The following is a 13,622-nucleotide window of genomic DNA, read 5'->3' on the forward strand; positions in this document are numbered from 1 at the left end:
TTGAAAAATGAAAATTGTATTAAAAGATTTTAAATGAATAAAACATCTATTAAATGTATGTCCGGAATTTAAAATTACAGTTAAAGAGATTTCGTTTTCCATGTACATCACATTACAATTCTTTTCGTTGCTGGTTGAAGGAACGTCTTACAAGAGAACACAAAAATGAAAAAAAAATGCTACCGATTGGGAACTTGAGTTAAAAGAAACCCCTTTTAAAAAAAGAGAGAGAGACCAAACTTGAAAGCCACAGAGGCTATTCTGAATAAAAAGACTAAATGGGAAATAGGAAATTAATTCCATTAACAATAGGCTCCTTTGTTCTGGCTTGGTCACTATGATTACTGAAAGGAAACTGTGAAGTAGGGTTGTTGTTGTTTTTTGGGGGGGGAGTAGATAATGGGACACTTGGAGCTTCCACAGGATGGCACTGGCTGCCACAGCTGTCTTGAAAGGCACTCTACTGACACAGGGTTGCTGTCCGGCCCTGTGTCACATTTTAGGAAGTCTTTGTAACTTTAGAGAGCTAGTTGTCACAATCAGTGATTGCCACCCCCCCACACACACAAATTAAATCAGGCAAACCATCCCCGTTGTCTGCCCTCTCTCCCTCCCACTCCAATCCAACCCCTCCAAAACACACACAACTTAAAAATTGTGCAGATCTGTAATGTTTTTCACAGCTGATTAAAAAAAAACCACAAATAAAATCGCTCTCCAATCCCCTCCTTTTCGATACAGCAGGTAAACAAAATAGAAGATTTCACAAGTAAATCAGCAGACACTTTTTTTCTGGCACCTCACACACCGTATCAGCAGTGTTATTAAGTCCCAGGCGGCGCACGTGCAGTACTTCTTCCGATGGGATAGGCTTGGTAACAAGTATTCCAACTTTGCATAGAAATCCTCAGAATCAAATTTCCTAGTCACCGGCTGAGTCCAGACTGACAAACGGAGGTTCTTAACCTTTCCCCCACATGTACAAACATTCTTCCTCTGCTGCTTTCCCTTCGCTTTTCGTTGGGGTGTGTGTGTTTTAAATGTTCCAGTATGGTGTTTTTTTTTTTTGTGGAAAGTGATTTGTGGACTCCCTTTTCTCTCTCTCCCCGCTGCTGAAAAGGAGCACACACAAACACACACATGCAAACCCTTCCTGCTGGTTATCAGTCGCCGACACAGCCATCTGCAAAAGAGGTACTTAACAAGAAAGAAGCCACAATCAAATCGATGGCATGTACATGCAGAAAGCGCCAACGAGGTTGGGTATATATTTCTGGGGGCGGGGAGGCCAGATGTTAACAAGAGACGATGCACACCCATGACACTGATAACCACCCGCCGCAGCGACAGAAGCCGTAACCTAGAAGGAATCCTGGCGTGATGTGAAATTGTTTCGAAGCTGGGATTTTCACAGGATGGCCCTGGTCGCCGCCGCTTTTTGCACGGCCGGGTTTTTCTTTTCTTTTCTGTAAACCTTGATTATTTCCTTATTTCACAAGGAAACCGGGATCCGAGACGACACGTGTCCGCCCCCCTCCTCCTTTCAGAGGATCACACAAGCCGAGCAGCACTGATCGTCCCCATTGGGCTGGGAAGCGTAGTTCATCTGCCGGACGATCTCGGCAAAGAGTTCGTCCACGGAGGCTTTGTTTTTGGCCGACGTCTCCATGAAGGGGCAGCTCCACTCCTCGGCCAGCGCCTTGCCCTCCCCGAAGGAGACCTCCCGCTCGCCCTCCAGGTCCACCTTGTTGCCCACCAGGATCATGGGCACCTTCTCGTACCTCTTGACCCGGATGATCTGGTCCCGCATGGGCTTGATGTCCTGGAAGCTCTGCTGGTTGACCAGGCTGTAGACCAGGATGAAGCCCTGCCCGTTCTTGATGTACAGGTCCCGCATGGAGGCGAACTGCTCGGTGCCGGCCGTGTCCAGGATCTCCAGCACGGAGGGCGAGGAGTCCACCTCGATCTCCTTGCGGTAGAAGTCCTCGATGGTGGGGTCGTACTTCTCGATGAAGGAGCCCGTGACGAACTGGACGGTGAGCGCCGACTTGCCCACCCCGCCCGAGCCCAGCACCACCACTTTGTATTCCCGCATGGCTCCGGGGCGCGCACCGACCCCCGGGCGGGCGTCTGGCTTCCCTGGCCGGGGACCTCTCGCCGCTCTCCCCCTCCCACCCGCAGGAGAAAGGGAGGAAGAAGGGAGGGAGGGAGGGAGGGGACGAGGGAGAAACCGCCCTCGGCCCAGAGGAGGCGTCCTTTCTTCTCGGCCGGGGGGCGGGCGAGGGCGAGCGCTCGCCTTCGCCCGGCCGGCGAGCCCAGCCCAGCCGCGAGGAGGAGAAAGGGAAAGAGGCGGCGGCCGAGGCAGCTCAGCTGGGCTCCGCGCGCAGGCGGCGCGCGCTGCCTCCCACCGCGTCCCGGCGCCTGGCGCTCCTGGGCAGCCCGGCGCGCGCGCCACGAGCCCCGCGCCGGCTCCCTGCGCTCGCGCGGCCCATCCTCGCCCTCTCCGCCGGCAGCCCGGGATGCGCTCGCCTCCTTCCTTTCCTTTCCTCCTCCCTCCCTTCCTTCCCCACCTCCGCTCCTGCGAGTCACTCGCGCGCTCTCCCCCGCCCGGAGCCCGTCGGCGCCAGGGCGCACCCCTTGCACCACCTGAACGGGGGAAGTGGGGTGGGGGGGGAGACACACACACGCCCCCCCACCCACCTCCGGGCCTCCCCCTCCACTCGGCATTGGCTGCCCCCGTCGATCAGCCGGCTCTCATTGGCCGGGAGGGGGTGGCTTCCTCGTGGATTGGCTAGCGGAGGGAGGTGATTGGCCGGAGAGGGGCTGGGTCTGGCTTTCTGGCTTTCTCGCTGTCTCCCCCCACCCCTCTCCTCTCCTCGTTCTCTCCCTCCTGCGGAGGGAGGAAGTTTTGGCGGGTGGTTCGCGGGCGGGTGGGAATAAAAACTCGGGGAAAGCGGTGTGGAAGGAGGCGTGGGGGGCAGGCGGGGAGTCCGCGCTGCTGAAAAGGGGGGGGGGTCTAATGCGCTGCAGGGAACAGAAGGTGGACTCGAAGTGGAAACACGGGGAGCGGGTGGGGCGGGGAGGAACAAGCTCAAGGAGCGCCTGGGAAGAGGGGCATAAGTCCAAAAGGATGGGGACTGAATCAAGAGTGTGCAAAGGAGAGGGAGGGGGAGGAGGATCAGGGGCCTGGAGACCGAGCCCTATAAGGAAAGACTTGGGAATGTTTAGTCTGCAGAAGAGGAGGTTGGTGGGGGGACATGGTAATTCTCTTTTAAGTATTTGAAGGGCTGTCACTTAGAGGAGGGCAGGGAGCTGTTCCCGTTGGTAGCAGAGGACAGGACTCGCAATAACGGGTTTAAATTACGGGAGGGAAGGTACCGGCTGGATATTAGGGGGGGAATGTTTACAGTAAGTGTTGTTCAACGGTGGAATCGGCTACCCAGGGAGGTGATGAGCTCCCCCTCCCTGGCAGTCTTTAAGCAGCGGCTGGACAAACACTTGTCAGGGATGCTCTAGGCAGATCCTGCATTGAGTGGGGGGGGGGTTGGACTAGATGGCCTGTATGGCCCCTTCCAACTCTATGATTCTATGAAACGTGGGTAAGCCCGTTTTCCATAAGTCAGCTGTGACTTGATGGCACACAAGTCGGTTCAAATAACCGAACGATCCGGGGGATAGTCTTCATGGTAATGCATTGCATCAGTCAACTTTGCATATATATTTATACCCTACCTTTCTCCCCAATGGGGGCCCAAAGCTGCTTACATTGCTCTCCCCTCTTTCACTTATCCTCCCAACCACCACCACCTTGTGAGGTAGGTTAGACCTAAAGAGAGTGACTAGCTCAAGGTCACTCAGCAAGCTTCCCTGGCAATGTGAATCTGGGTCCCCAGGTCCTACTCTAATGCTGGCATCACACTGGCCCAGAGAAACACAGTAGGTAGAGGTGTTGATCCATTAGAAAAATCCCAAAGACCAACCGCACAGCAGAGTGTTGTTATTTTATTAGGACCAACCAAATGTGTCACAAAGCAGTGAGCAGATTTTTCAAGATCCCCAGCCTGCCTGAACGTTCAGTACAGGTACAAAAGAGCAGTGGGAGACATTTCAGGGCATGATGGAAAAGCCCGAAGTCTGCAGTGTGTTGCCTTCTTGAAATGCAGACAATGAGGTGATGTAGATGCAATTAGACCAGATGGTGCTGCATGCAAAACAGCTCTCGAGATACACCAGAGTCTACTGGGCTAGAGATGCATCTCACTTGGAAAATCATTAGGAGGAAAACAAATATGATGGATAGACAGGGCAAAAATAGATGGGAGGGGGAAGCAAACCTTTTGTACTCTGAGTGACTGCAGTTCCACCTCTGAACACTGGACAATGCAGCCAGCGTTGGTAGATCAGTGGGAGGGAGTCGCTTTTCCAACTGCAGTCTCCTTAGAGCTCTATCTGGACATCGCTTAGTGTCCCCCAGGCAAGTGCAAGCCACTAATTACCGATCCCGAGAGAGAGGCACGACCATAATTTCCTTAATGGATGTTTGATACAAACACCACAGATTCGACTTTTCAGTGGGACTTTCTGAACTGATCATGAAACTGCTTCTGAAATTTTGGTTTCTTGTGTGGTCTGAAAACGCTGACATTTGGCTGACAGGAATATGGTAAGATGTTACTCCTCAAGAATGGTGCCTTCTCTTGAGTTCACCCTGGAGCTTTTGCACCAGCCCTTGGGGCATAGAAGCTAGCGTGTCAGACTAGGATGGGGGAGACCTGGGTTTGAATCCCCTTCTTGTCTATGATGCTCCCTGGGTGACCTTGGCCAGTTCTTTCTCAGCCTGACCTACCTCACATTTTCTGATGCTATGTTTTTTGATGGAAATTTTCTCACCACACATGTCAATATAATCTGTTTATTTATAGCTGTCAGGACTGTTGTGCTGCAGATTAATCATGTTAGATGGGCCAAGTGTGGGATATGAAGTCTGGACACACCTGAGTGCTTATACACGGTCCAAGCTTCTACGTGGTGTATTTGCATTATTTTACTAGCTCTATTTAAATTTTGCTGACATTATTTAAATGTGAATCGGAAAAAATGGTCTGATTCAGATTTTCCCAGAAAACCCTCATTGCTGGCTTCGAGGAAGGCGAGGATATAAATTGAAATAAACCCAGGTCAGATTAGATAAGCGAATGGGGGAGCGAGAAAATGAGACAAATGTCACAGCAGAAATGGGAGATTGTCATTCTGCATGATTCTAAGAATATAGCAACTGCTGTAGTGAGCCGGCTCCAAAGTTCCATCTGTCCCCAAACCTTGTCTTGTAGCAACCAATAAGAAGGCCGTGATCCAATAGCTTGCTCCCAGCATTTGGTAGACACAAGTATATTGCTCCAGATATATTCTGTACTTTTAAAAAATAAGATCATTGTTATTGTTATGACATATGTCCTGGCAGTCACTTTACAGATGCATAATTGCTACAGATGCTGTCTGTCCCAATGCTTCAGATATCCTAGGTGATTGTCTCACGCTGCCCAACTACATTTCATATTTCACTCACAATAGCAATTATGTTGTAGGAGTTGCTGCCTGGGTCGTCTGCTTGGCTCATTAATATTTTACTGGGATAGCTAGATTTTAGTCCAGTAGCACAGTGGAGGCCAACAAGATTTTCAAGGTATGAACTTTTGAAACTTTCAAAGCCCCCTTTGTCAGATATGAGCTTTGATTCTTGAAAGTTGATAGACAAAACTGACAAAGTGAAGTATTCCTTCACACAACACATAGTTAAATTGTGGCACTCCCTGCCCCAGGATGTGGTGATGGCTGCCGACTTGGAAGGCTTTAAGAGGGGAGTGGACATGTTAATGGAGGAGAGGGCTATCCATGGCTACTAGTCAAAATTAATACCTATTCTCTACAGTATCAGAGGAGAACGCCTGTTATATTAGTAGCATTGGAACACAGGCCGGATAACGTTGCTGCAGTCATCTTTGTTTGTGGGCTTCCTAGAGGCACCTGGTTGGCCACTGTGTGAACAGACTGCTGTATTTGATCAGCCTTAGTCTACATGGCTTTTCTTATGTTCTCAAGGTGCTACTGGATCAATTCAGACCAATACATCTACTCTCTGAAACTTTATTGAGAATTAAAATGATGGTCTGGAACATCCTCAGGTAAGTTGAAAAACATAAGGGATAGTTTAGGACTAACTTTTCAAAGTGTATTTCATTTTCTGCATTGTTTGTAGTATACCTTTCCTTAGGCAGTTTGTTGTTCTCATGGTTATCTAATTCTGAAATCTTAGCGGTCTTGCATTGTTCATTGCATGTCTTATGTTGTCTGGCTGCATTGTTTCATATAATGTGATGGGCCTTGAATCTCGGTGAGAATGGTGGGCTACAAATAAAGTAAATAAAATAAAAATAAAACAGTCGTCAAGCCACAGAACAGCTTTGCAAAGTTACACAGCTCTCTTGCTTTGGCTTTTGGATTAGGGCGATCTGGATTCACATGCTTGCTCAGCCGTAAAGACTGCTGGGTGATCTTGGCACATGCCTGATTTCTTAGCCTAATCTCCCATGCAGAGCTGTGAGAGGGGGAAACGCTTCCCTGAGTTCTTTGGAAGAGAGTTGGATTAGAAATGCAATCAAATAACCACTGTGTGGACAGAAGATACCATCACTAAAAGTTGTATTTCTTTGTTCTGTCATAGTAGAGCAAGAGTTTCTTCTATGACCAAATTATGTGCTTTCTTCTTCCTCTAGCTCATCTCCTGTTTAGTTGCACACTATTTCAAGTGAGAGGCTTTGTCACCTGCTTAAGATGAAAAGTTCTTTCTCCCTAAAGTGTTAGGCCTAGGAAATTTCTTTTTCTTTTCACCTTTGAGATGTAACCATTATCTTTGGGCAGTAATGGACATAATCCTGTTCTACGTCCATTTTTGAAGTTTTTATTTGCTAGTCAACTGCATTTTAACTGATTTGGGTCCAAGAATGGATGGTTGCCACATGAGAAGATTATTTTCAATTTGTCCCTTGTTAATAATAACGTGCCCTATCTGGGTAGCTCAGGCTAGCCGGAACTTGTCAGACTGCAGAAGCTAAGCAAGGTCGGCCCTGGCTAGCATTTGGATTGAAAGACCACCAAGGAAAATCAGGGGCATGACATGGAGGCAGGCAGTGGCATACCACCTCTGAAGGTCTCTTGCCTTGAAAACCCCATGGGGTCACCATAAGTCAGCTGTGACTTGACCACAAAAAACAAACAAAAACATCAGCTTGTTTAAATTATAAAAAAAGTTAAATTATAAATTTAAATTATAAAAAATGCTGTATTTTTACTGTAGTTCATATAATCTATTTTCCAGCAATAAGACATTAACTTTAAAAAGAAGTCACTGGTTATTGTCATGTACTGCCCCATGTTGTGCTTTCCATACACTAGACTCAGAGAGGTTTAATTTGTCAGAATTGCAGAATACATTGCACAAGCTTCAAGTGTCCACTGAGTGAATCACACTCTCTGGAAAACAATAGCTACAAATTGTCCCCTGCAATGGATTCCGCCCCTGTTCTGTTCACTTCGACAGAATTATCACCACCCATGCCTTGTTGCTAAAGACAGAATAATGTTATGTTTGAAAATCTCTGTACCCAACAGTTTCAGAGACTTTAAAGAAAGGGCAGCCTGCGTTAAGACTCTTTCCTTTTACTGTTTTATCACACCAAATATCTATCGCAAAGCACTGGCTGAGGACATTTGCATGTAACACTATCCTGGTGGCCTTTCTCACATAGGTACAGCAGTCATAATTGGAGATTTGACTGGACCACTTTACAGACACATCTGCATGTAGCATGTAGTTTGGCTCTTGTCTGAAAGACATTTACATAGACTGCTTGCATACATTTCTGATCTGTATATGATAATGGTGTGTGTGGGGTGGGTGGCAGCGAGTGGTTGCATAACTGACCAGGTCAAACGGAATATCCTCAAGCTTGTGTATAAACTATGTGCACATTGATGCCGCTCTGAGGCTCGTGAATCTGATTATGCTTCTGATTATGGGGGCTTATCCCTGGAATGCACAACTTGGAATACAGGAAGCTATCTAGAAAGAGGAAAGTGCTTTTGTCTCTGGGTCAGGGCCACAGAGGCATTCCTCAACACACAAGCACAACAAGGAGGGCCAAAGTGAGTGTTTGGCCCTAGGATCCATATACAACACAGGTTTCTGCTCAGCTACAGCTTGCAGGGTCAAGTGGGGAACAATTTGAAGTTGAGAAGGTGAGTGAGGGGGAGTACACAGCCAGTGTGGCTATAGCGCTTAGAGCATCAAGCTAGGAGTGGAAAGTCCTACATGCATATTCTTATACAGCTGAAACGCGGGGCGGGGGCTGGTCTTGCTGCCTCAACTGCTAACAGGATTGTGTGGAGGATAAAATGGTAGAGGGGAGACACCATGTATGTTATCTTGAGCTCTAGAGAAAGGTGGGCTAAAGCTTTAAATTGTCCTGCCTTACATTTTAATTGTTATTTTTATAGGGTTTTTCTGTGCATGTTTTAGCTTTCACAAATATAATTCACATAGATGAGCCAACCTCATGAAATATCATTCACAAAATCTATGCTGGCCAATGGCCGTAACAATAAATGTACATTCACAAAACCATGATGTATGTATGCCAAAATGTAATATATACAACCAATGCAAACAACAGTCATTCAATAAACACATACACTAATATCAACTATGATCCTAAATAACTATCTGCTATACAATGAAAATCTTAAAGTTACAGAACAATTCCACATAAAGTTAGCTCAGTGTGGCTGTAGTGACTTGAACTCACCAGAACTCAGTCCGTAGGCAAATAGCTCAAACGCAAATATGAGCAAATGATTCCAGGCGAAAGGAATATGAGTTCATGAGGCTGGCTCATCTATGTGAATTATATTTGTGATTGCAGTACGTTGTACACAGAGGTGGTGTGGTTGTTTATTACATTATGTTTTAGCTTTGGCTTGAATTGCCGAAGGATGTCTTTTTGCTTGGTTGTACTGGGTTTTTTTTAAGACACGTTTTTTTTTTTTTTATGCTGTATGATTTTAATCTGTTAGCTGCTTTGGTGTCCCTGATGAGGGCAGAATGGCAGGGTAGAAATCTTGTAAACGTATAAATAGATAAATAGATAAAAGCAGCGTCTGCCGAATAGGACTCTGCTCCCTGTGATTGCTTCTTACTTGCAATCCTTCCGTCTGCTCGCAAGAAGAAAAATGCCCTGGATTGCAGGGCAAAATCAGTGGTTCTGCACACACCCCTCTTGCGTAACATCGTCTCCCACCATTTCCCATCACTGTATAGCTGACTGACAGGCAACCTTCTCCTCAGCCACAGTTCTGCTGAGCTAATATCTACTTTGGCCCCGAGCATTACAGTCCAGTTGTCCAGCCTGCCTCTTAAGAATCTTGCAGAAGATCAAGTAACATTGTTATTAAACAATAGAAGCAAACATGGTTGTAAAGGGTATATACATGCAGAGCCGTTGCATGGGATGTGCAGTAACCATAGGGTAAACTCCCCAAATCTTACCAAATCTTAGCCTAATTTAATTTACCGGGATGTTGTGAAAATAAAATAGAGAAAGGGAGAATGCTGCCCTGAGCTCTTTGACTGAAATGGAGATAAAACTGTGACACATAGAAGACAAACATTCCAGTTCCTCTTTGTAAGTGGATGGGTTTTTGTTGTTGTTGTTGTTCAGACCCTGTCCCTCTTTCTTTCTCTCTCTTTTTTTAATAGATAGCATATGTGAGCCAAACAGTGCAATCTACAGGGCATAGAATGTGTTTACCATAGGATTTGGAAAGGGGAATCATAATATACTGTTTCAAATATAGAGTGCTTGCACTGTGAAAAATAGAATGGGAGTTTCCACAGTTCCTTTTAAATATGGGTGAAAGGTCAGCAAACTGAAGGCCTCCTCATACTGCTAAACTTTATGCAACCATGTGTACAAAAGTGGAGGAAAACTAGTGTGAAGCGGGCTGTACATCAACCATTTCTGTGCTCACAGGCACTAGAGGAAAAAAATGCATTTATGTTTTAACAAATTGTATATTTTTTGTAAAGTGGTCACAGTAATAGTTCTAGTAGGCATGGCTGCAGAGTGCCAGTATTGAAGCTATGCAGATTTCTGTGCATGCCAGTTATCAGTCACTTGACTTCCTCTACCCATGACAGCATGGTGCAATCAGCCAGGGTGGCTAAATAAATAGAACTGCCATGGCCTCAGACAGTCATGAGAATGGTACATACGAAGCTGCCTTATACTGAACCAGACATTCGTCCATCAGTGTCAGTATTTCCCAATCTGACTGGCAGCTGCTCTCCAGTGTCTCAGGCAGAGGCCTTTCACATCACCTACCACATGGTCCTTTTTAGCTGGAGATGCTGGGGATTGAACCCAGGACCTTCTGCATACCAAGCAGATGCTCTACCACTGAGCCACAGCCTCTCCCCAAAGTGGCAGTAGTTCTACATACATGCGTGGGTGGGGAGGGGAAGGGGTAGAATGAAGATAAAGCAAGTTAAGGTTGAAACCTAAATTTATCAGGAGAGGTCACATGCATCCTAATAATTGCAAAGCCCAGCACAAAATTCACAGAAGTGACTTCCTAACGGCCACCCAGCTAGTACCAGGGTTAAGCAGGGATTCATATCCCGATTTCCCTAATCCCAGAGCAACAGATGATTCACTACACATATTGGCTCTCTTTAGCAATCCATTTACTGCTTAAACAGTGTTCTGCAGAGTATTTCAAGCATTGCTTCACCCTGTGAGCTATATTTTACCATCTGCATGTAGAAGGCACATGGAGCTTTCCCATATTCTTCTGTTTTCCTGCAGCTTTTTTTGACCTTTGTGGTATTCATGTGGTGGAACAGCTGTGAGGGTCAGTGGGCTGGGGTGAAGAGGGACACCGGGATGAAATTGACCCTTTTCCTGAACAGGGCTGCGCTTGCAGAAGTTCACCTCCTTGTCCACAACAGCCCCCCTCCAACTCACACAGCCGTTTCTCCGTGCAGTCTCTTGACTCTGGCAATAATATTTCCCGGGGTTAGAAGGGGGCTGCAAAATGAGAGAGGAACACAGGAAAACCAGGTGTTGTATACATGGAGGGATAGGGTACCGCCCTGTGTTTTTAAGTGAATCCATGCAGTACTTGATATGTATCTGTAAAAATGTAATGTTGTGGGCATGTGTGTTGTATGGGTACTCTAATCTGGGAATCTTTGATTGGCTGTAGCTCAAATTAAGTGGTAAACCTAGGTTTGTTTCCATGTGACGTTAGGGCCATTTTTCATATCACACAGAAGCAAACCTATATTTGTCACTGAATGCACACTCATGAGGGACACACAACCTGTATTGCATACGTTTCACATTTTTAGATGTGCATGTATAAAATAAGAGCCAGCATGGTGTAGTGGATAAGAAAGGTGGTTTGGAGTGGTAGACTCTAATCTGGAGAACCGGTTTTGATTCCCCACTCCTCCACATGAGCGGCGGACGCTAATCTGGTGAACTGGATTGGTTTCCTCACTCCTACACATGACGCTTACTGGGTGACCTTGGGCTAGTCACAGTTCTCTTAGAGCTCTCAGCCCCACCTACCTAACAGGGTGTCTGTTGTGGGGAGGGGAAGGGAAGGTGATTGTAAGCCGGTTTTATTCTTCCTTAAGTGGTAGAGAAAGTCGGCATATATCTTTCTCCTCCTCCTCCTCTTCCTCCTCCTCCTCAGTACCATCCTAAACAGAGTTACACCCTTCTCAGTCCACTGAAATCCATGAGCTTAAAAGATGGCAGTTCTGATGATGATTACACTGATAATGTGTGAAAATACTGAAAGCGGTAGCTGTCTGTAGCTCTCATCTGAGCCTGCCTCCCATCCCTGTGGGGGCATTCCTATGAAGAAAGGGCTGGTTATGGCATTTGGCACCCTGGGATTTTTCAGTTTTATTGCTCAGCCAGAGCTAAGAGTCAGCTTCAGGGAGGGTCTCCAGCTGGGAGCTAATTAAGAGCAGATGATCCCCTGTAGGTCCAGCAATTTACAGGCCAGGACTGCATTACAGAACAGGGCAAGCAAGAAGCCTCCTTCCTGACACCATTTGGATCTGAACATAATCATTGTCTTGTTTTTTTACATTTTAAGAGCTTTTCTTATCGATGAGAAGAAAATGGGAACAGTACAACAGACCCAACAACAAAAAGGCTAAATGGACCTTTTTATTACATCATTATACTATTTTTAAAATACATTTTGCTCTATAAGCCATTGCAGAATGCTCTATTTATGCATATTACAGTAATATGATTTACAACTATGTGCCTAAAAAGGAACCAAAAAAGGGGGGCAGGGAATCTGATATTTACGCATTCATGCCTGACTCCAAGTAGGGCTGCCAGCTGACCAGTTGCCAGAAAACCAGGGTGCAAGGCTGTTTTTCCCCCCCTAAAGCAGTACATGTTAAGTGAATACATTACTTTTACATTGCCCTTGGCTCCCTGACTTATGTGCTAGTTGTGCCATGGAGCTGCCTAGATCCACTGGACTGTACTTGTGGGCCCATCTAAAGCCACTAGACCAACATGGGACCCACTGATATGTTTCCTGGCATCCACACCCTTCTTCTCCAAAGCCTCTCATCCCCAAAGCAAAGAACCAGTCCTGGCTTTCTTTCATATCAGTGTAGTAGGAGATGCTCAGGACACGTATCTTTTGTGTCTGCTGGGAACACCCATTTGGGAATAACTGCCTCAATCACAGAAGCAAACTTGGTTTGGGACCTCTTAACGTTTTATTGAGCCTCCCAATGTTTCGTGACTGATTCCCTCGCTCCCCCCAGTAACAATTTCATTGGGTGCCGCCTACCTACTCTCAAAATTCCTAACATGCCCACAGGTTCTACAAGATTAGCTACTCCTGCTCTAGGTTCTGCAACCAGATCTGCCAAAAACTGGCCCATTGTATTAGAAGGCTTTGCCTTCAGATCCTGCCAAATACCAGATTTGTATAAATTTGTAATTCTATTCCAGTCACTGGAGATTTGTGGAAAAGTAGCGATTTCAAATAAGAGTTGGCAAGATTTTGCATCCAGAGTTTTAGCAAAACCTGAATCATGTTCCTTAACGCATCTGAAAGCAAGAGCTGTAAAATGTAAGCATTGATGCACATAATCCTAAACATGTGTGCTTAGATATGAGCCTCGATAAGTTCAGTAGGATGTTGTCCAATATTATAGTTAGAATTTCCCCTTATATGAGTCCCATTTGAAATGGATGGAAGTCACTTTGTAAGAAACATGCTTAGGACCAATCCTGGTTGTTAATTTTGTACCTTTATGAGTCCTTGGAGCTGCATTCAGCATTTTCTTTGCTTTTTGCCAAACACTTTCTATTTGAACTATATTTGCATGTTTGTGCTTTAATGTCCATTACATTTTATTCAAGTGCATTATACAAGTATTTCTAACACTGGAGGAATGGAATCCTTGAGACTGATTGGTTCTTTCCTAAACTGAACATAAAATATATGGTTGTATAAATAAC

General features: G+C 46.0%; 1 protein-coding gene and 1 non-coding gene across 2 annotated transcripts; both read right to left on the bottom strand.

The window, feature by feature from the left end:
- Positions 1-1,540: 1,540 nt before the first annotated feature.
- RAP2B (RAP2B, member of RAS oncogene family) lies at positions 1,541-2,095 on the bottom strand. The gene has a single exon (XM_056849704.1). It carries the CDS (start codon positions 2,093-2,095, stop codon positions 1,544-1,546), a length of 552 nt encoding a protein of 183 aa, XP_056705682.1. The 3' UTR covers positions 1,541-1,543.
- An 8,359-nt stretch (positions 2,096-10,454) lies between these two features.
- Positions 10,455-10,529, bottom strand: TRNAT-GGU (transfer RNA threonine (anticodon GGU)). The gene has a single exon. It is a non-coding gene; the product is annotated as a tRNA-Thr (tRNA).
- Positions 10,530-13,622: the final 3,093 nt, after the last annotated feature.

The sequence above is a fragment of the Euleptes europaea genome, chromosome 5 (genome assembly GCF_029931775.1).
Source record: "Euleptes europaea isolate rEulEur1 chromosome 5, rEulEur1.hap1, whole genome shotgun sequence".
Lineage (NCBI taxonomy): Eukaryota > Metazoa > Chordata > Lepidosauria > Squamata > Sphaerodactylidae > Euleptes > Euleptes europaea.